General features: G+C 44.1%; 1 protein-coding gene across 1 annotated transcript in view; it reads left to right on the forward strand.

The window, feature by feature from the left end:
* The window catches only part of FBN1 (fibrillin 1), a 622,956-nt gene that overhangs the window by 306,758 nt on the left and 291,534 nt on the right, over positions 1–24,664 (forward strand). Inside the window, exon 7 of the mRNA XM_086958277.1 lies at positions 14,623–14,748. Coding sequence (XP_086814403.1) covers positions 14,623–14,748 — 126 coding nt within the window. The remainder of the gene's footprint in view (positions 1–14,622; positions 14,749–24,664) is intronic.

Raw genomic sequence — 24,664 nt, forward strand, 5'->3', positions numbered from 1 at the left:
TGCATACTGTTATCTTGTCTTCTCTCAGCTGTTACGCCTCTTACACTACTTCCTATGGTATAAATCAAGTATATAAGCTATGTAATGTCAATAAAGTTTGCTCTATCCCTTCTGACACCCCTGTGGTGGTCAGAATCCGATATCCTGGTCATGACCATTCCTTTATGAGGAATAAAACCCTTAGAAACTCTAACACCACGGACTCTGTCTTTTTTCATCCGATCTGAGTTATTTTTGATTAAGTACTTACCTGCATAGAAATTAAGAGAGTAAATTAATTATTTACGTCATGTTGGCGCCCGAACAGGGACCCCTCCCCCACCTCACGCGCCGGTTGGCGCATTGCAAGCTCTGTCCCCTGCCGTCAGTTAGACGGAACCTACGCGTACCGGCAGGATTTCCTGCATCTCCCTCTGACTCAAGGAGGTGACGAAGACTGCGATCAGTGCCCAGACGAGGCGGTGAGGAGTGCGGAGGATCCCGACCAGAGCCTAGCCGAAAGAAGCAAGGTCCGAGGTGTCAAGAGGCCCACCAGTTTTCCGAAGTTGTCCGAAATTTTCCGAAGGTTTCCGAAGTTTTCCGAAGTACTGAGTCGAGTCCAGTCGAGTTTTCCGAGGCCTTCTGTTTCCGTGCTTCCCGGTGAGTACCATTGCTGGGTCGTATCTAGACGGGTTTGGGTACACAAGTCCGGTCTGCACTGTTTTTAGGCAGTGTATCTGTACTGTTTAGCAGTATATCTAGTATTCCGAATTTCTGCACTGTTACACCAGTGTATCTGTACTGTTGAGCAGTACATCCAGTATAGGGGGTAGTCATCTATGTCTCAAATGTTTTCATGTGATTAATGTCGTGGTATGAATGTGACCGTTTAATGTGCATTATTGTGTTTCTTGTATCAACCAGCTGTAACTAGTATTAAGTAGTAAGGATCGAGTATTCAGTAATAAGTAAACAAGATGCCGTTTTTCAACAAGTTAAAACAGATAGGAACTAGGAAAGGGATACTGGAGGAAGAAATTCCTATTCCCCCTAGGGACACTCCAGGTAACTTTATGTACCACAAGCATGGCTTAGATGCCATACTGTATCTAGATTTATGGGCCGATTACACCAAGCACCTAGACGAAAGACACAGATGGCCTGTTACCGGAACATGGGATGCCGAGTGCATCATGAAGGTAGAAGAAGCATTATGGAAAAAGAAAGCTAGACAATCCCAGAAAGACGCCATAGAATTCTGGCGTAAGGAATCACATAAGCGTGCTGAGAAAGCACTCCGTAGAGAGGACAGACTTAAGGAATCAGAAAAAGCCCAAGAAAATGAACTAGTTATTGAAGGAATCCGAGTAAAAACAGAACAAATAGACCGTGCCCGAAACAATCTTGTAAACGGAATGTATCTCGCGGCCGAAGGTACACCTGAGGCCCTATCAGAAATACCGAAAAACTTACCGCCACCATTAGTTCCAACTAAAGTAATGCATAAGACTACTAAAGACATTTTCCTAAATTCCTACCTAGAAGATGTAGCACCCGCTTACACCAATCTGCCTGTCCGCACCCTGCCTAACGACAGGGATGGGGGTGGTAACCCGCCCCAAGATCATATTCCGCCAGTTCCACAACAGATTCCTCCAGCTCCACCACTTCCCGCAGTTAAAATAGATCTACCGAAACCACGTCTACCTGACGTTACCAAAGGACAAATTCAAGTTCAGGTACAGACTCCACAGGGAGATAATGCCCAAGCATCCGCTTCAGGAGGTGCGACTGCGGGTCTCCGGACCCCGCCATTAACACGCAGATTCAATTTCAGGGACACGCAGAGTCCTCTCACGTTCCAGTCGCCCCGTCTTGACATACTCAAAGAAAAACTTTCAGTTTGCAGATATGATCCAGTACCCGGCAAAAACGACAGAATGATGATGGCCTCATTACGGTTAAGATCTGCTACTGATTTCCTGCTGTTATTTTCAGGGATGAAGGAGCGCCTAGATAGAATATATCAGTTCATTCAGACTGGTAAAGACCCTGACAGTGTTAAGGATGCCATGGAGCGTCAGAAAGTTGACATTCAAGCACAGATACTACGTTTTTTCATAAATTGCCTAATAAGAGAAAGAGATAGGCCTGAGACAGATCAGAGCGAGTTAGATGCACTAAACAAGTGGGGTCAAAATATATCTGAAGGAAAACATGATAAGGGGGCTTGCATAGCCAGTATGTACAAGAAAATAAGAAAAACAGTGATAGAAATGCACGAAAAAGAGAATGAAAGGGCCTCCTCCGAGGAGGAGGAAGAACTCGAAGAATCAGAAAAGACTACAGATACTATAGCGTATGTAGGTAAGGGAACTTACCTTAGGAAAGGTACCCGTCCAGAAAGCAAGAAAGTTTTTTTTCTCTGCCTTAACTAACCCGAATTCTTCTGAACACCAGTTCCAGGAGACTGATAAAAGACTCCGAGACCGAGTAGGGTACCACATACTGAATTCAATGGATGAACAGGAACTAGCCCGGTCAGCCATACTATGGGCTGAAAATCCGGATATGTATAATGATGACACCGTAGCACAGACATTCCTGAACCTCTCCCCAGACGAGCAGAAATTAGCAGGTGTATACATGATGCAGCACCTCCTCACGAAATACAGAAATAGACATTCCGATCCAGGTCCCTTACACGAAACTCTAGAAGCACTACTCATGGACAGATGGAGAGGTCTAAGTACCAAGTTAATACAGATAATTCTAGAACAGCGACATAGATATGACACTTTTGCAAGCTCTGAATATGCTCCCGCTCCACCCCCAGAAAGAAAAATGTATCGTATGGAATGCCTGAGTGGCATTGAAAGTCAGAACCCCTTACGAGAAGTACACCCAGTTATGGGTGAGGATCATACCTTGAAACGCGTGTATGTACACACGCCACTGACTAAGTTAGAACTGTTAGAAATGAAGAAACTAGTACCGAGCCATGATAAAGATCCGGCAGGTTTTCACAGAGAGCTTAAAGACATGTTACTCATGGGCGATTACACGTATGATGATATTATGAAAATGTTAAAAGTACTGTTGCCCACGGGCATTTACGAGAAATTAAAGGAAAAGGAATGGGAGGTAGGAGAGACAAAGATTGCATGGGCAGAAATAGAAGACGAAGAAAGCAAACGAATCCCCGGAGTAGGCCTTGGGGACAAGACTAAAGCATTACCCGGTTTAATAGTACAGGTTTTGCCAAGATTATTGACAACTAGAAAGGAAGATTGGGACGCCATCTCGTCCTGTAAACAGAAACAAGATGAAGATACTAGTGACTTCTATTCAAGATTCGAGAAATGTTTCATTATAAATAGTGGCCTACAACCAAGTAGCGAGTCATATCCACACCTTTTCGTATCAAAATTAGTCGAGAATTCCCTACCATTAGTCAAAAATAGAGTGTACAAGGTTGAAAGTACTTGGCAGGCAAATACGCCATCCCAGATGTTACAAATGTTACAATATCACCAGAACAGAATTAGGGAAGAACAAGATCAGGAACAGAAGCGTATGAAAGATACGAAAATGAAAATGTTAGTAGCTCAGACGGTTCCAGCCGACGGTCAGAGAAAAGGTGGGACCCAGACAAGTCACACTACAGTTTCCGTTAAAGGGACATGTAATTACTGTAAACAGCCAGGGCATTACGTACACGAATGCCCAGTCCTGAAACATAACATCTCAACAGGTAAAACTAAAGAAAGACCGCATCCGCCTAGACAAGACCAGGTCCAGCAGCAGACCCCACAAAATGTACAGCCAATACAGAATACACAGCCTATGCATGCTCCATCCCACACAGCGCAGACAGTAGCAGTACCACAACAACAGCCCATTGCCGCGACTCAGCAAGTTTCGCAACAGATGTACCAATATGCCCAATCTGCATATCCAGATTACCCCCGATATACATGAAACAGCCTAGAGAGGGAAGGTGGTTTGCCTCTTATTGAAATTCCTGTAGATCAAGAAGGTCCTTATGTACATAGTCACGTATTGGGAAAAGACAGAAAGTTTTTAATTGACACAGGGGCAAGCCGCACCACAATCAGCCATGATGAAGTCCCAGGGGCACCCCTCTCAGGCTCACAGAATGTTTCCCTTGGTTTTTCAGGACAGCCCATTATAAATGAAGTATCAGAACCAGTCCCCCTGGCTGTGGGTCCATTATCACGTATTACAGACTTGTTACTTACGAAATCATGTCCAGAAAATCTGCTAGGAATTAAAACATTGAAGGCTCTAGGAGCTATAATTTGCTGTTCCCCGGAGGGAGTTAGACTTTTTCTGCGGGATTTCAAGGGTCATTATGTTGTACGAGAATTCGATGTCAGATTGAAAAATGTACCAGATCACCTGTGGGCAACAGGCCCAACTGATGTAGGTTGTATGCATATTACACCATATCGTGTTACACTCAAGACAGGAGTTGTTCTACCTAGAATCAGACAATACAAGTTACCACCCGATGCTGTAGTGGCTTTACTGAAAATCATTGAAGAGCTTATTGCCCAGGGAGTGGTTGTAGAGACCGACTCCAATATCTGTAATTCACCCATCATTCCGATTCTTAAACGTACAGACCCCAATGCACCGCCAGTATACCGGCTGGTGATTGATCTTCGAGAATTGAACAAATGCATTGTACCACAGTACCCTGTGGTCCCCGATATCTCTTCCTTATTGACTGCCATCGATTCAGAAGCAGCGTTCTTTACTGTAATAGATCTCAAGAACGCTTTCTTCAGTGTACCTATTGATCCGGAGAGCCAATATCTCTTCGGATTCAGTTTAAATGGACGAAGTTTCAAATTTTCCCGCGCACCTCAAGGATTCACAGAAAGCCCCAGCATCTATAGTCAAGCACTGAAAAAACAACTAGATTGTATTCAAATGCCAGTTAACACCGCTTTACTGCAATACGTCGATGATCTACTGATCACCGCACGAAGTGAGTCCGAATGTGAACAAGCATCACTGACAGTTTTACATTTTCTGGCCGACAAGGGACACAAGGTGTCTCCTTCGAAGCTACAATTCTGTGTCCAGCAAGTTGTATACTTGGGTCACTTGCTGTCCAAAGTGGGGAGACAGCTCACTCCCGATCGCATTCAGTTAATTGTAAATATGCCACGACCCCAGACACAAAAGGAAGTGCGGGCCTTTATAGGCCTCACCTCGTACTGCAGACAATGGATTCCTCAATATGCATTTCTAGCTAAACCACTCATCCAGTTAACGACGCAGGAGGCAGCAACTTCGACTGCCCTCCCTTGGACTCAGGAACACACACAGGCCTTTGAGGAATTAAAGAAAGCATTATGCCAAGCACCAGTTTTAGCGACACCATGTTACAATAAACCGTTTACACTTTTTGTTACAGAACGTGATGGTACAGCGTTGTCTGTCCTCACTCAAGACCAAGCAGGTTCACATAAGCCTTGCGCTTATTTTTCAAGTACATTGGATTCAGTAGCCCAGGCACTACCTGCGTGCTTAAAGTCAGTAGCAGCAACAGCGCTAGCAATCAGACAAAGTGATTCAATTGTTCTAGGTCATCAGTTAACAGTACAAGTTCCACATTCTGTAGAGGTTCTTTTAAACAGAACCCAAACTCAACACTTGACTATAGCACGACTGACAGGTTACGAATTGACACTATTCCAGCCACACATAGAAATCAGACGCTGCAGTATCTTGAACCCAGCAACACTGTTACCTACAGCTATGACAGATCCAGCTCCGCATGATTGCATAGAGATCATTAATACAGTAACAAAGCCCCGACGAGACTTAACAGATGTTCCATTGACAAATACTGACCTGACACTTTATGTGGATGGTTCATGTATGAGAACAAGTACAGGAGAATTAGTGGCCGCGTATGCAGTGACCACTGAAACTGAAGTTAAAGAAACACATCGTATTGATACACTGTCTGCTCAAGCGGCAGAGCTCATCGCTCTGACCCGAGCCTGTATTCTAGCCAAGAATAGAAACGTCAACATATACACTGATTCCCGTTATGCGTTCGGAGTTGTACACGACTTCGGCATGCTGTGGCAAGAACGAGGTTTCCTGACCTCTCATGGTGCCAAAATACAACATGGTCCCCTCATTCAAGCACTGTTAGAAGCAATACATCTGCCTTCAGGAATATCCGTCATGAAGTGTAAAGCACATACTAAAGGTACAGATTCTGTTTCCCAGGGTAACAACCTGGCAGATCAGACAGCAAAACATACAGCACTGACTCACACTCCGACAACTGACATGACAAAGACAATAGGACCGACAAACTGCATGACAGTCAGGGATCCCGCACTAGATGTTATCGATATTCAAACACATGCTACTCCAGAAGAAATAAAGAAATGGATTGAACTAGGAGGGATCCAGACAGACCAAGGTTGGATGACGAAGGGAAAATCTACATGGTTTCTCCCTGACTCTATGGTTCAAGTCATGGTTAATACAGCACATAGTCCAGCCCACCTAGGAGAAAAGGCAATGCTAGACAGTTTACAAAATCTTTGGAGCAACAAACACTTACGAGCAGCAGCAAAACAGAAAGTGCGTACTTGCATGATCTGTTGTCAGTTCAATCCAGGTAAAAGCGTTCCTGTAGAGCAAGGTGGATTTCATCCTCCCGATCACCCTTTTGAAGTCCTCCAGATGGATTATATCCAGATGGACCGTTGTCGAGGATTCAAATATGTCCTCGTAGTTGTCTGTGCTCTGTCCCGCTGGACCGAAGCATACCCAGTTCCAGATTACACTGCTCCGACCACTGCCAAGCAGCTGGTTCGTGAATTCTTCCCACGATACGGCTTGCCTCGTGTCGTGTACTCAGATAACGGTCAGCCATTCTCGTCTGTCTTAATGAAAGAAGTTTCCTTATTACTAGGATACCAGTGGAAGTTCCATTGTGTCCGACATCCCGAAGCAGCAGGCCTTGTAGAAAGGCATAACCAGACACTAAAGATCCGCCTTGCCAAAATATGTCAGGAGAAAGGGGTCGACTGGATAGTCGCCCTGCCAGTGGCACTATTCTATATGAGAATGGTTGCCCATTCGAGATCAGGGCTATCTCCGTACGAGGTGGTCTTTGGCAGACCACCGAATATGTGGGGGACGCCCATTCCGAAAAAGATTACTGATGTTGATTGTAACATGTTGACAGATTACCTTGCCTCCTTGATGTCTGCACTCCAATCATGTCGTTCACAGGTTGCCGCAGCCTTCCCTGACAACACTGATGTAAAACAACACGACGTCCGTCCTGGCGACCTTGTCCTGGTGCGCAATTTCGACAGGAAAAGTCCGTTGGAGCCCCGCTGGAAGTCCCCGAAGACCGTTCTTCTCACCACAAGGACGGCCGTGAAAATCGAAGGAAGAAAGGGGTGGGTTCACACGAGTCATATAAAAAAATTCTCTGGACTGAAACCTGATCGAGACTCGTCCACCCCCACCAAAGACTGTGTCGAGTTAAAAGACTTTACAGAATCTAAACGAGAAAAGATTCCCCAAGAAAACTATCGCATGAAACTCCGGTCTAGCAAGTCAGACAGTTTAATTGTTTAAGTCCTCCCCTAGGTGAATCGGTTAAATAGTTTCTGACATGTATCCCCTAGATCGAGACAGAGAGAGAGAGGCCAAGAAACGTATATATTGTAAAGCACTTCGTAGTCACTGTATAGTGACACTATTAATCATGTTTATTGTCAGTATTCTAATCATTGTTGCTAGCATCCTATTACCAATCTATTATCCTATTTTCAAGCGTGAACAATCTGTTTATAATGTCTCTGCTGAACACACTTTTAGTAAGTTACCTCCACACGAACTTTCCTACAGACTTGCGCTGCGCAACAATACATTCATTAGTATGCTACATCATTCTCATCAAACTAACAATGCTACAGACTGCTGGATATGTGGCCGACTCCCTCCCTTCCAGAATTTCAAGGGAGCTCTGCCCCTCTTTCCGTACCCATTCACTCACAATGGCTCCTGCGGAGCATGGTTTAAAATAATTAATTCCTTAGATCCTGATATTGCTGTTTTCGATGGGGGCTGGGTTTGGGGAAACCTGAACTTGGTCCTGCTCGATGTCTGTTACCCAGATAAGGAGGGACTCCCCACTAGAATAGGAACTGATCTAGAAAATGAAGTATATGGATTAGGTAATTATACAATTAGCCTCATGATTCTTACTGTTGAATTCGAAGACACGCCAATTATACCCACTATGTCAGTATTGCCAGTTACTGGTGCATTATGTATCAGGAAGAAAGGTTCAGTACTCTTAGGTCATAGTAAATGCACTACTGTGATCGAATTCAGTGATCATGGTAAGTCGTCCTTTAAAGCTATCAGTCATTCCTACTTTGTTTGTGGTCATACCGCATACATACGTCTACCTCCAGATTGGGATGGTACCTGTTACATTGCATTCCTTCTGCCACCTGTTTTCCTAGCTCCCCCTGATTACCATAGAAATACCAATCTAGTACAGAATAGACCCAGAAGAGATATCCCACTTGTCGACTATACAGAAACGGCATGGGAACAGTACACCGATTTTAATAAAGGATTCTTCTTCTTTTTAGGTCCCGTCCAAAATAGCAAATTAATACGCAGATTAACTAGAACACTTGAAGCAGTAGTGAATGAAACTGCCTCCGCCTTAAGTAACTTAACAGAAGAGCAGTCCGCTATGCGGGTTGTTGTTCTTCAGAATCGTCTTGTTATTGACGTCATCTTGGCAGATAGAGGTGGAGCCTGTAAGGTCATCGGGTCAAGTTGCTGTATTTTCATTCCCCAAAACGCACCATCTGTATATCAAGCTATTACACGTCTTCATAAAATTGCAAATCTGATACATCAGAATCCAGGCACCTGGACTTGGTCCGGTTGGTTCTGGACAACGTTAACAGCTTGGGGATGGAAGATCCTATCCTTCCTAGGCATTGGCCTAGTCCTAGTATTCAGTTGCTGCCTGTGCCTACAGTGTGGGCCAGCGATTTGTGGACTGTGTGCCACCTCTTGTATTGAACATTCCAGTTTTTTCTCAAAACGTAAACGAAAGAAAGAAGAACAAATGATGTTACAAGAACAAACTGATCAATTCATGAGGATCGATATTTCATGAAGGGTCCGTAGGGAACAAGGAGGGAATGAGGAAATATAAATTTTTGGTCATGTTATGTTCCCTAGCGCGTACCCCACCGACTCCATGTACCAGCTTAAAGTGCATATAACTTCCCTCCTGTGCCAGCTATGAAGACGCAAATACATTTGCGTCCAACGTTAACTTGTCCTCTTTCAGATCCATCCTGAATGAATTATATAGTCCGTTCTTAAATATGCTATGCCACCGTCTTTTTGTAGTGTACCTTACATGTTTTCCTGCTCTGACAGAGTAGGCCCTGAATTTCTGCCATCGAGCCTCTTTTTGCTCCTGACTCTGACAGCCTCAAGCCCAGGCTGCTTCTGTACCCGTGAACTCTGACTTACTCTCAGCGCGGCCCCTCGCGCTCAGCTCAGCCTGCTTTCTGCCAAGACTGACTATAACCTTCGAGTTATCTGTTCCGCTCTTCGAGAATGCATTCCTGCCTACTAGCTCCAGTAAACATCCTCTCCAGCTGCAGAGCCAAAGGGCCGACCTGTCTCAGTACAAGAAATTCATAGCCTCTGTTACCATGCTTCCATGGAAGGCCTCGTGCCCCCACGCTTCTCATGTAGACACTTAGGCGCTTATACACGCATCCACAGTTAGCATAGAATAGCTTCTGCCCTAGAGACCTTTCCGCCCAGATAGTATGGTTCCTAAACATCAGATATCAGATACGATAAAAGTACAAGTTGATCTGACATGCCAGACTTCTGTCTCTTTCCGTCAGTGTAAATGTCAAGTCCCCTGCACCCCGTCAATCACACGTCATGCAGCTGCGCACGCATCCAAGCTTCCGATTTCTGCTGACATTGCAACAATTCTGTTAGCACCACCCCTTGGTGCCACCCACTTGCGTCACCTATCAGTGACGTTTCTAGCATACACCTCCAGTTCACGCCTAGTTCACGCCTCTTGATTACGTACTAGTAACACGTGCATACTGTTATCTTGTCTTCTCTCAGCTGTTACGCCTCTTACACTACTTCCTATGGTATAAATCAAGTATATAAGCTATGTAATGTCAATAAAGTTTGCTCTATCCCTTCTGACACCCCTGTGGTGGTCAGAATCCGATATCCTGGTCATGACCATTCCTTTATGAGGAATAAAACCCTTAGAAACTCTAACACCACGGACTCTGTCTTTTTTCATCCGATCTGAGTTATTTTTGATTAAGTACTTACCTGCATAGAAATTAAGAGAGTAAATTAATTATTTACGTCAGCTGTTGTACCTGCATTGGTTATAGCTGTGGTCACTGCTTTTGTCCCTTCCTTGCTGACACCTTTTATTGTTACTGTATTCCATGCTGTGGTTGTAGCTGTTGTTGTTCCTGTCATGGTGGTAGCTGTGGTAGTTTCTTTATGACATGTTTTTGCTGCTGTGGTCCCTGTTTTATTGATTGATGTGGTTGCTGCTGTAGTCCTCAGTGTGTTTGCACTTGTGGTAGGTGCTTTGGATCCTATCATTGCGGTTGCTGTTTTCCTTGATGTGTTGGAATCTATAATCTATTCTCTCATTACAACTTTGGTAAAATCTGTTGTTACTGCTGTGGTCTCTGTTGTGCTTCCCACTTCTGATGTAGATGTTTTTGCTAGGGTGGATGTGGTTGTAGACACAGTTGCTTTATCTAGTGTTCTGGCTCCTCCTTTTGCCTATATGTGGCAATTGTGGTAGTTAAAGCTATTGTGAAGGATATAGCTGCTGCTGCTGCATTGGTCCCTCGTGTGGTTACAGCTATAGTCTCTGCTTTTTACAGGGGGCTGTGGTGGCAGCTTTGGCTGTTCCTGTGCTACCTGCTTCCAATACAGATGTGGTTACTGATGTGGTCCATAAATACACTATCCCTTAGACTAAGATTAGGACCAATAGTTCAATAGTACAAATAGTACAATAGTACGACAGACCTTTACATTACACAATAGTTCCTTCACATATATTCAACACCCTTCTATATTCTTAAGGAATATTGGTTCTACCACTCCAAATTGATCACAAATTCTACTTTTATTTAAAACATTTGTGTTCAATTTTCGAATCTTTAAAAGTCACAAGTTGTATGTGACACAATCTTATTTTTTTTAAAAGGACACAGTTTACATAAAATGCAATATAAATTAAAAAATTACACAATACAACATATCATAAAAGAGAGAAAAGAAATGTTGACAGTACACTTTGTCATTCGTACAGCATCTCCTTGGGGACAATTTAATAATTAGGCCTTGATGCACTAAATCTTACAACATCTATAAAGCCAAGTATTCCCACGGATTATGCCACAAATTGTGTCAATTCCCTCTGTGAACTATAGTCGTCGTCAGCTTATCTCTAAGAAGTTCCCAGATCCCACTTGACAGGGGAGGGAGACATTTTGCTGCCAGCGTTCCTATGTCATGGATTGCAGTGTCCATATCTAACTGCGCATGCAAGTACCCTACTCACCCATGAGGGTCTCAAGGCGCGGGTGGGGCTAGGGGGGTCGTGCAGCTCCGATTCACCCCAAAAGCCACGTCTTGAGGCTCTTGCTGAAGAAGTGCAGAGTGGGGGATGTTGAGCGGGAGATCGTTCCAGGTCATTGCTTTGATATAGGAGTAGGCTCCTCCACCTGTACGAGCTCTGCGTATGTGCAGGTTTTCGGCCATGGCGAGGTCGGTGAGTGAAAAGAGACACTTTCATTGAGGTATTGGGGTCTGGTGTTTTGGAGGGTTTTGTAGGTGTGAGTGAGTAGCTTGAAGGCTACTCTCTTCTCGACGGGGAGCCAGTGGAGGTGTTGTAGGTGCTGTGTGATGTGTTCATGTTGTGGGATGCCGAAGACGAGCTTGGCAGCGGTGTTCTGGATGGTCTGGAGTTTCCGGAGTGGGGATCTGTTGATTCCGTCATAGAGGGCAATTTCGAGGTACAGTCTGCTAGTTATGAGTGCATGGGTGAGGGGCTTTCTGAATTCGGCAAGGATCTACATGAAGGTCTTGCGAAGGATGTGGAGGGTGTTGTAGCAAGAGGAGGAGACGGCATTGATCTGTTGGGTCATGGTGAGGGAGGAGTTGAGTACAATGCCAAGTTTGCGGGTGTGGTCTGTGGGAGTAGGGGGACTGCCGAGAGCAGAGGGCCACCAGGTGTTGTCCCATGTTTAGGGCGTGGGTCTGAGGACTTCTGTCTTCTTTGAGTTGAACTTCAGACAGCTGCTGCTCATCCAGGATGCGACGTCTTTCATTCCTTCCTGGAAGCTGAGTCTTGGGATGTCGGGTTGCCTTGTGAGGGAGAGGATGAGCTGAGTGTCGTCATCATAGGATACTATGCTGAGCCCATGTTGTCTGATGATGGCAGAGTGGGGTCATGTAGATGTTGAAGAGTGTTGGGCTGAGTGAGGATCCTTAGGGTACTCTGCAGTTGATTTCTGTGGGTTCAAAGAGAAAAGTCTGATTCTCTGGGTTCGACCGGTGAGGAAAGAGCGGATCCAGTCGAGGGCAGTTCCCTATATGCCAGCGTTGTAGAGTCTGGCGGTGAGAGTGCGGTGAGAGATGGTGTAGAAAGCTGCAGATAGGTCAAGTAAGATGAGGGTCGCTGTGTGTCCCTGGTCGAGCAGAGTGCGGATTTAGACTGTGGCGGCGAGGAGGGCGGTCTCTGTGTGCTGGTTGCTGCAGAATCCGGACTCGGGAGAGTCAAGGATGGAGTTGACTTCGATGTCGTTCGTGAGCTGGCTGTTGATGATATTCTCAGTGAATTTAGCCGCGAAGGGGAGGAGAGAGATGGGTCTTTAGTTTTTTAGGTCTGATGGGTCTGAGAAGGGCTTCATGAGAGGGGCTTGACTTCTGCACGTTTCCAGTCATTGGGGAATGTGCCTGATTCGAAGGTGGCGTTGATGGTTCATTGTTGCTCAGGAGCTATGGTGGCGACTGCTCTGTGGAAGATGTACGGCGGACAGGGGTCTGTGGGGGCTCCTGAGTGAATGTAAAGAAATATCAGAGATGAGCAGACCAATATGAGAACCCTAATTTCATTGGGTGTGTAAGTAGTAGTTGGTATTGTGTTCAAGCAGATCTGTTAATATGCTATGCCTGCTCTGACACACATTGACATTGGAAATAGTGATAAAATGAGGCATTAACATGTTTCTCTCTCCCCATCATCTACACATATCTACTACTTATGTAGTAGACGACTAGCCCCACAAGCAGAATCCAGCGACCGTCATACCCTACTCCATTGTAAATGATTTAGTTAGCCTATTTTAAAGCTACTTCATCAGCTATACTTAGGGGGTCATTATGATGGTGGATTCCCCGCATACTCCGGGCCGGCGGAAGCCACCGCCAGCCTGGAGTATGCGGGGAATCCGCCGAGGAGGCCTGAAAGACCCACCGCCAAATTAGGATGGCTGGTGGGTCTCACAACCTGTCCTCCACTTTTCCGCCGCGGTCGGAAGGCGACCACGGCGGAAAAGCACTAACATGGCTGGCGGTGTCTATCAGACACCGCCAGCCATATTAGGATGTAGGGAAAGTAATGCTTTTCCGCGGCGGCTTTTCCGCCGTGGAAAAGCATACGGACATTCACTTTGGGGGCCCGTTGTGGGCCCCCTGGGTGAAGGTTGCGTGGGGGGTGCACATGGGGGGTACCTATTGTACCCCCCTGCCTTTGCGTGCACGAAGCGGCAGGCACCGCGCGGTGCCTGCCACTTTGTGCATGCAAATGCACTGCTTTCATTTTTTACATTGCGGCGGGTGCTGCTTCAAGCAGCACCCGCCGCAATGTAAAACATACAGGATGTGACCGCCAGGGTGGCGGTCACATCCTAATTGCCATGGAGGGACCGCCGCTGCCCATGCGGACAGTCCCTCCTACTCAGGGGTGGCGGACGGACGGATGTCCGTCCGCCATCCTAATCGACCCCTAGTCTAACCTATCAAAAGAATTTCCTACACACTGAAACTTTTACCATCAGCAGGTCTACAAACTTTTCATCTTGAGTATGATGACTGGGTCATGTCACGGTCAAGTAATCATAGGTTTGTTGTCTATGGGATGTGCTACCTATAGGTGACATGCTCTAAAAACCTTCTGCACTTGTTTGTGTATTTGTTGCATGGTTTTCTAACACCAATGCAGTTATTTCATGGGCATGTGTAATGTACAATCACTGCTGTTGCATTGTGTGACAGTGATCCAAGGCAGTGGTGAAATAACGTGAATAAACATAACAAATGAGTAATAATTTAATTAAGCTTTATCGTGCGATTTTAAATTATATAATGGATCATAAAGGAAAGAAAGATACTGGTCTAATCTGAGGATTATGTTTAAAATTAAATGTAATGTGATTTTTTTCTGTGTGAAGGTCACATTTGAGTGTATTCGCCAAACGACGTGACTGTTGTTGCATTCTTTGATTATTACAGATGTGGATGAGTGCCAAGCCATCCCGGGGATGTGTCAAGGAGGAAATTGCATTAATACTGTTGGATCCTTTGAGTGCAAGTGCCCAGCTGGACACAAGTTTAATGAAGTTTCTCAAAAATGTGACGGTAAGACCTTTCAAAACCCGCTGTTCATCTATGTGGAATATTATAAGGCACCCAGCTTTGTGCGAATGTCCCTGTTCAGATTTATATGCAAATTCCTTAACACGTTTCCATTTTTTTTATTGTGGGTGCAATGGGTGATATTTTTCATGCTCTGCATTGAGTTTATTAATGGTCTCTGTACTTGTTTGTTTGTTAGGTAACATGGCAAATGTACAACTGCATAAAACAGAATTGTATGTGGTAGATGGAAGTTTAACATATTTTTTGCGATTGAATGGTTTTCGTTTGTTTATTCGCACCATTATTGTTTATTGTTTTTCATACATCTCACATGACAAATATAATTACAGATTTAGGTGTCTTTTTTAATGCATTATAATAGAAATTCAAAGTATCTACTTTCCATGTCTTGCTTTTATAGAAGTAATTCATAAGTAGCATTTGAGTCATCATCAACATCATCACCTTTAAATAACTGAACATCGAGTCAGCCAGATGGATGCCTCGGCCCTTATGACAAGGGGCCTTTTGAATACGAAGGATCCAGTGACCATAGTAACCAGCCACATCTGAATTCTCAAGCGTTTAATCAGATGTTCACTCACCCTTTGAAAACCCAGGGAAATGAGGAATTCTCAGGGGAATCAGATCCAGAATCACTGATTCTCCCAAGAAGTCCGAAACCCTAAGGAGACTCCCAGGATCCATCTTGTGATTGCCCCCTCCCCAGCAGAAGAATTGAGTCAAATAAAATTGTGAGCTCACTTCAAGGTGAATTCCACCCAAGTAATGATATGTAATCTGGTGCAGGTGGATTCAGTGGATGTAGGGTGACCAGATTCCCAAAACACAAAACCGGGACAGGTTATAGACATAGAAGTAGGACTACCGTGTACACTGGTGGCTGGCTGGATCTTGGTGCAGGCAGTGACCTCTGACTCCAGTGAGGAGCACAGGGTCATGCTGGCAATTCGGACACGCTGTTGCCCCGATGGCTGGCATAATGACATAATTGCTGCATTGTAGAAAGAGAAGGGAAATCCAGAGAGAAAGTGTCTCTCTTTAAAAGATTTCCCTTCCCACAATAACCTCATCTGGAGTGACGTCACTTTGTAACTTCTCCAGTAGTGAGAAATGAGCATGCGCACATCTTTTTAACACCAGTGGGTCTGCTCAACTCAGCCACTACTCAAAAACTGGTACATTTCTGTGTTCATCCCGGCCACAATCCAAAAACCGGGACATTTATTCAGTTTAGAGGAAAGTGTCGGGACACCGGGACACTTCCCGAAACACCGGGACCGTACAGGGAAAATCGGGACTTCTGGTCACCCTAAGTGGATGACCAGCATTAGGAGCAAGATACACGAGCTGTCAATGCTTTGATGTGTGCTGAACTCATCCACAGCGTTTGGCAGTCTTTTTATCCACATACAATTGCCTCCTAGAGGTTTATAGTCCAAGCATACCACCAAGGCAATATCTGGAAAGTACATTATTTTACTGACATCAGTCTTGTATTGTGACAAATAACAATTTTGATAAATGCCCCCCAAAAATTCAATTCTAGAGCAGTTATACGTCGACTAGTAATGAAAGTCAACATGTTCTCAGTGTACATGTAAGGAGTATGATCTCTACAACTCTGAGCCCGGAATTCCGGTTCTGCCTTATCACTTCAACTAATGACCCTAAATTAAATCAACACATCAAACATGAGAAAGAACAGGGTGTCCCCCCCAAAACTGAATAAAGGTGCTGTCAGCCCTTTCGCAATGACATAAACATTTATAATACAAATAAATATTGGAGTACTCTTGCACCTGTAAAAAGACAATATATTAATATGGCACCCAAATAAGTTTCATTCCAACCATACAGTAGCATAGAGTCCTTGATTGCTTCTTTTTAAAACAATAGTCCAGAACTAATAGAAAGTGGTAAGTCGTTTCTTTACTCAGTGTAAACATGATCCACATGGAATATAGTTGATACAATCATAGAAGATACAGATGATTCAGCCGACACATGTTTCTTCCAAGCTTGGACTCAGCTCATTTACTCATGTATACATTTACACTTGTTAGGCAAAAACGTGTTTGCGTTTGATTGACTTGCCCTTCAGAAAAGAATCCTGAGCTACTTCCAGGAGAGTGCAACCTTCACTGTTCCCTAGGGATACTCTGTGAGTTCTCTGTTCTAAAGAATCTAAAAATCTCTTAACTTTAATCCAAGCGTGAAAGTCTGTATGAGTACATTTCCAATTTTTGCAAGAATTGGCCAATATTTCGAAATGGGCTATTCTTTGCTCATCTAGATTAGGTCCCAGGAATGCCTTTCTCTGCCAGCCTCCCAGTCTGCATCATGCTTTCTACTGCTCTTCAGTTCTGGTCCAGTTTATACAGTACCCACTTTGAAGAGATCTTTAATGAAAAGTGGGCGCAAGGTTGTTTAAGGAGCTCCACATATTTGGGGCGCCTCAGGCATCTATACGAATATGGTGAAATTGTGGATCTTGACGCTGACCGAGGGGGTTTCTGCGTTGCAGACCTCACCTCTGATTGCTTGGCTTCCAGTAGCTCCTACTACATTCATCTAGCTTGGGGTTAGAGTGTACAGAGACCAATAAGATGCGCACCTGGGTGATCCTGGACCGAGACTGATGGCTGCCAGTTCCTTAATTGGATTTTGGTGCAGGCTTCCCCTGTCAGTGATGGGCCGGGTTGTATTGGCTAAAATGGTACTGCTGCCCTGGTTCACTCGTAAGCAGTATTTCTTCGAAGAAATGTCTTCAATGGTGGTATAATTGGTTTGAGGGCAGCCAGGAGGAATGTAGCTGAGAGCACCATATATCTCTCGTTAGATGGGGAGGGCTGGGAATGTGGAGGGTGGTTTCAGCCCTGGGGCATCCTTTGAATTTTCCTATTTACAAAATGAGCTGTCCCCTACAGATATTCATTAGTATGTCCTGGACAGGTAAATCAGGGTCTATGATATATGTGGCAATATCTACACTTACATGGGAGATTGATGGGATAGAGCTGCTGGTGGATACCCTAATGCAGGTACTGTGGGTGCTGGTGTATGGTTGCCACTTCATCACACTGGCATACAAAGCCATTAGGGCTACCAGATTAAAAACATTGGCATGCTTGAGGACTAAACGAAAGGATGATTTGGGTGAGGAACTCACAGGTTCTGAATGTAGCCGAGTCTTGCAACAGATGCTGTGGATCTCATCAGATGCCAGCCTCAAGTTCATACAGTGCGGTTATGTTACCCTGACCCATTTAATGCCTCAATGCCTACAAGTTATCTATCTGGAAAAGTTCCTTGCTTGCACGTGGTGCAGCCATGACGGGGTGGCGTTCAGCAATATGGTTTGGTCATGTGGTTCTTGAACAGGTGGTGGGATGATGTTACAAGTTGTCTCAATAAATGGACATGGAAAGAAGACATGATGAGGCCTAAGATATGCTTGCAGGGACTTCTGCCTACACCTGAAGCCGCTAGATCCAACACACAATTTGTGAACTTGGCACTTGCCTAATGCCAAATTACTATGAATTGGAGGTTAGACCCGGACCTCACAAAGTGACACGGGTACCTGTTCAAGTTTGCTAAGGTAGATATCGATGCAAGTTGTTTCTTGGTGGGTATCCGCAGACGTAGACTGACACTGGACTTAGAATCAATTCTCGGGGCTCTCAACCCCAAGTTTGATGATAAACTACCCCAGAGAAGGAAACAGACAGGCACATAGGGCAAGGGCAATACTTGTAAACTTTCATTTCTATACACACCTTAATATGTCTGTGGCCCGCACATTTGAACTCTGATGCACACCTACAGTCTTTCATGACATTTTGTACTATACTAAAACCGTTGGCTGGATGCGGAATGGAGAGCTGGACCGGGGCCGGCCTTGACACTTGTGGCACCCAGTGCAACAATCTTTTTTGGTGCCCCCCTTCCCAAGGACCTCCTCCATGGATTCCCTCACCTTCCAAAAGTGCCCCCTATATCCCATAGCCCCATGCACATGAATTTAAATTGTTTTATAGAGATACTCGTAACAGTATAGGGTGCCAGAGAACTTTACATCACACGCACATTATACAGAGACAATGAATCAAACATATGTAAATCAGTCTATGGAAAGTGTTACATAAAACAATGAGAATTACAAAGCATAGGAATCACATGTACTAGTATTCTGTATATTTTAGGAGTGGTCCGAAGATGCATACACTCAAGATATAAAATGTTCCACAGTGGTTGATGTTGTCTTTAGAAGTTAGATTTTTTATTGCTACCCAAACAAACCCTTTTTAGCAACATTAGGGAAAGAAAAGAGTGGGGAAAGACATAATATTCAGTTCAGTTATAGCATCAAGACCGAATCTAAGAAGTCATTATTAATACTTTTGTTTATTGGCATTTCAAATGATTCAACAATACAGTACAATGTTTTCATTTTTTTAAACTGCATTTTATTGGTTTCAAGCAAACAACAAAACATACAGTGCTTGTTGACAGTCACATACATATTCTGAAGTCAAATATATGACATAGGCAGCTACAATCATATAGTATACCTTATCCGTGAGCTGAATTATCCACATACCTGTTGACAATTTAAGCCGTGTCTACATAGAACCAAGGCAACAAGTGGATCATTATACAAGGAAACACCATTACACACTAGGTCATCAGAAAATTTACAAGTGCATTAACTCTATTCTCAATCAATACTCTGCCTCGGACCCACTCTCGGAGGATGTATCGTTGTCATTCTGAAACATACCAACAATTGGGCCTACAGCATGATGGCCTCAGCTGCCTCCTCCTCTGTGCTTGATATTCTCATGTGTTGTTCCTCTGCCATCCCCATTCCATCAGGTCTTGTAACCAATGTGTCAATAGTGGAACCCAGGATGCCGATCCACCCAATGGCCTTCCATCTCTTTGTCATCAATAAGGTCAACTGGGCCAGTTCTAATAAGGGATTATGTGTCCCTTTGGTTGCACCACCACTCCCAATAGACAGGCGAGCGTTGTCCATGGAATTTGAATCCCGGTGGCCATTTCTATATGTGGCACCACTTGCCCCCAGCAATCCTGAACCTGTGTGCAGTCCCACACTAGGTTTTATGAAAAAGTGTCCCAACCACCCCGCATTGCGCACATGTAGCTCCTCTAGTAGGGTCTGTTTTATTGAGGCTATATGGAGCAACATAACTACGATGCAAGAAATGAAAATGCAGGAGCTTAAACCTGTTGTTACAGGACATGGTATGAGCAAGGCCTGACGCACGCTTCAAATCAGAATCTGAGATGGGTGTATCTAAATCTGTCTCCGATGCACCACACGCAGGAAATGGTCAAGGTTGCATATCACCCCCAAGGGCTTTGTAAAAGTGGGTCATTTAGTGGCTTCTTTCTCATCACCCAATAAGGCCATTTAGGACCCAATAAGGCCTGGGCACCACAGCAAAATGTGTCCAGCGCTCCCTTGTCACACTTTCCAACTTAGCGTAATGTAGAAAATAGGCTGGTCCTATCCCAAAAGTGTCCTGTGCATCCTGGAAAGAGATTAAGTTATACTCTGGATAATTATCCCCTGCTTCTAGACACCCCCACTCCCAACATTGCCCCATAGACATTGTTGTGTCAATGTTCCTAAAGAGAGCCGGATGCCACAAATTTACCTCCCTACTGAAGGGGGCTCTACTTTTTGGACTACCTTCTTCCATATTTCCGGCATGTGCTTAAGCAGATATGGAACTGGGAGCTCCGACTTGCCCCCTTGCATCAACAACAGGGCCAGTGTGTCGCCTCTGAATTTAGTCCCCAGGAGCTGTTTCTACCAATTATCAGACTATGTGAGCCATCTAGCTGCATGCTGCCAGTGATCCCAGTGAGTAATCTAAGAGGCCAAACCAGCAGCTTCTCTATGGGCAGCTGCCCCCGGAAGCGGCAGAGTCGAGCCGTACAAAGACATGTCTAAAACACATTTAATAACCCCTGAAATTGGCACAGCGCCCCTGTCAGAAGAGCTAATCAGCCCGACAGAGTATGAAGAAATGAGGTCTGATCATTTGGTGGATAAACACTGCCCAGTGCAACACGTTTCCCCCAAAGTCTCCCCTCTACCAAGGCATATCAGCCCTCTTTATCACATCAGTTGCAGTTGTCTCAAAAGGAACTCCTGCCTGCACCCAGAGTCGCACCCTCCCGTGCAGAGGCTGAGTATGCAGTAGCATGGAGCTGGCCCTGCCACAGCTGGTGGAGACGATCTGCTTCAGCCAAAGTGAGGTGCGACTCCTGAAGTAGGGCAGCAAGCACACCAGTTCTTTAAAGATACATCAGGATTTTATGGCGTTTGATCACAGAGTCTCAAGCCACGTATGTTCCGTGTCATCACTTTGTATTAGTTGAGTCTGTTGGCCATAGTGCTAGATACCTGGCAATCTGGCGAAGGACCCATCCAAAGTCACCCTCTCCACCCCACAAGCCCCGCATATTGCACCAAAGCACCAGTGACAGAGACAGCCCAGGTTCACAGAGATGTTACTTGTGACGGCTGCCAGCATGCAGAGTCGTCATCAGTGCTGTGCCAAGCAGAGCGCGTCTTACCCCTCGCAGTATAATTGCAAGGAGTACAGGCAGGGTGAGTACAGTCCAGCGAGCTCACAGAGAGGTGGCACAGTAGATGAGCAGGTTCACAGTGCAGCAGTTAAGCAGATCACAGTGTGATTCAGGACAGTAAAGCCCCTCACTTTGCCGTGCTGCAGGCACAACAGTTGAGCAGGTTCACAGTGTGGCAGCGTTAGCCTCATTTGGATTTTTGTACCTCAGCTATTAAAAACGTTTACATTCTGTATTTAATCAGTATTGGTAATTATTGTGACATGTCTCAGCATATTGTCATTGAGTACCTGTGGCTAAAGGCTGGCGGTGAAAGGAAGCAGCCTCACCAGGTGGCAACCTCTAAATATAGAAGCAGTTTCTACTGAGCATTAGTTACTGTATTTCCTGACTGGTCCTGAATGAGGGTTACAATGCTGTTGAATTTGAGTGCCTAATTTTAAATGACCATACAAGTATGGTTGTGTAGAGGTAAGGTAACAAATCAATCTATGTTCAGGTGCTTGATTATCTGAGGGTTATGCTCACAGAAGGACTGGACTGGCCAGCCCATATTCGTGTACGTGGGTTCAAACTAGAGCAGCATTGTGGAGGTATTGTGAGGGCTCACAGTGCCTCCTTTTTCCGCCCAGTGTCCCCAGCCCTCAAAATATATAACGGTCAGGCTGTCTTTTTAGAAGAATTTTATTTTAAAAAATGTATTATTATTATATTGCATCTACATGTACTTCCAAAACCGTTACAGATTAAAAAAAATGTCCAAACAGTGCATCTTCTTAACTAGAATTATGTAAGGAGTATTGTATAGTCCTGAATACCACATTAAGTAAAGAGTTTTCCAGGCATAAGCAGTCTTAAGAATCTTTTAGGCAGGGTAGAGCCCGTTAACAAGAAAATGCCCTCTAACAAGACCATGATAACTATAGCCAAGGTTTTGAAAACTACATAGTAAATTGGGTATTTGTTAAGCACACATTCACCTGGCTGTGAGCATCTGCGTGTCTAGCCTTGCCTGTGGTATGTTGGCTTTTTGAAAAGTTAGGACTTCAGCTTCTTGCAGAATTCACGACGAGAGGAGGAGGCTCTGATGTGGAGTAGTTCCCAACAGGTATTATTGAGAGACAGTTTCAATTGTGCATGCCTTTAGGCATTACTAAGAACAGAAACAAGGAGTAAATTAGATTTTGAAGAGAGGTGGTATTATTCACCAAGGACAAGGGGTATTCAATGTACATTTACAGTTTGAGACAGCACTGTAAAGATTAGATCTTGTGACAACCCAGTGGCACTTGGTGCAAGGTGCTATATACAGTTAAAGTGAAGTGAAAGTGCAAGTGCTTTAAAAAACAGCATTGGTGGCGCATAGAATATAGTATATACATCAATTACAGCTTCAATTACAATACAAGTTACAATCACTTGGAAAAAAGTTATTTTCTTGTAAGAGCTTAAAGTGCCATATGCGTCATTTAATTCAGGCTGTGTGGTCGACGGCGTTTCGATCCCCTTTGGTCGGGATCGTCATCAGGGCGGGGTCGTCGATAAGTACAGTGAGTAAGCCAAGCAGGGATGCGTGGCTTGCGGCATTCGGGGGAACTGTGCGCTGGTTGCTGGTAGCGACTTGTCCTGGGACTGCTCACGTAGTTGGGCAGCGTCTGAAGAAATGAGGGGCGCAGAAGGCAAGAGCTCATCTGGCGTGGCTGTTCAGCAATGAATGCAGTGGCACTGCATTCATTGCTGAACAGCCACGCCAGATGAGCTCTTGCCTTCTGCGCCCCGACCGTCGACCACACAGCCTGAATTAAATGACGCATATGACACTTTAAGCTCTTACAAGAAAATAACTTTTTTCCAAGTGATTGTAACTTGTATTGTAATTGAAGCTGTAATTGATGTATATACTATATTCTATGCGCCACCAATGCTGTTTTTTAAAGCACTTGCACTTTCACTTCACTTTAACTGTATATAGCACCTTGCACCAAGTGCCACTGGGTTGTCACAAGATCTAATCTTTACAGTGCTGTCTCAAACTGTAAATGTACATTGAATACCCCTTGTCCTTGGTGAATAATACCACCTCTCTTCAAAATCTAATTGACTCCTTGTTTCTGTTCTTAGTAATGCCTAAAGGCATGCACAATTGAAACTGTCTCTCAATAATACCTGTTGGGAATTGTTTTTTGCTTACATAATATACCCATCCCAACGTGGTTTATGGGTTTCCTCCTGTGTTTCCTATAACCTGATGTGGAGTAGGACGCTGTTCCATTGTTTAAGGGTGATGTAAGGGACAGCCCTTCTTCCTGATCTGGTTCTGTGTATGCGTAGGACGTATGCGAGTTGGAGTATTCCAGAGCGGAGGTATCTGGGTGGTTGGTGGAGGAGATGCCACTGTTCAGGTAGGTAGGCCTGAATTGTGTGTGGGAGGAATTTGAGTCGGGCATGTCTCTGTATCAGGAGCCAGTGTAGTTCCCTGAGTTGAGTGTGAAGTGGGTTTTGTGTGGGAGTTGAGGATGAATATGGCTGCCAAGTTCTGGATGGTTTGTAGTCTTACAGTGAGTTGATTGGTGATCCTGGCGCAGAAGGTGTTCTTATAATCCAACTTGCTGGTGACTAGGTATGAGTGACAGTTTTTCTAGTGTTGCTTGAGAGCCATTTAAAGATCTTCCCAGCAACTACAGGGTGTGGAGTCAGGGGTAAGTAGACATAATATCGAGTTTTTAATTTCGACTAGACATAATATCGACTAAACATGATATAGACTACAAAAATACCCACTAGAAAAATGTAATATCGACTAGAATAGCAATAATATCGAATCAAAAAAATAGAATGCACATAATATTGACCAGACATAATATAGACAACAAAAATATCGAATTTAAGGTAAGTTAATATTAATGTTTAATTTTTGTGTAATATAATTCTGTAGCGGGTTGTGGGTTTATAGGGGAATAGGGTGGGAAGTAATTTATTTATAATTAAATATGTTAATTATTTAATTGTTATTTATTTAAAATCCATTGTTAATTAATTATTAATTGGTAATTAATTTAAATGTAATTGGTAATTAATTTTAATTGATTAATTGATAAATATATTATTTTTACTAATTTATTTTCTGTAGCGGGTTGTGGGTTTATAGGGGAATAGGGTGGGATGTAATTTGATTATAAATAATTAATCAAATATGTTATTTATTAATTGGTAATTATTTAAAATTAAATGTTAATTAATAATTAATTGGTAATTAATTAAAATA

Source organism: Lissotriton vulgaris, chromosome 2_1 (genome assembly GCF_964263255.1).
Source record: "Lissotriton vulgaris chromosome 2_1, aLisVul1.2, whole genome shotgun sequence".
NCBI lineage: Eukaryota > Metazoa > Chordata > Amphibia > Caudata > Salamandridae > Lissotriton > Lissotriton vulgaris.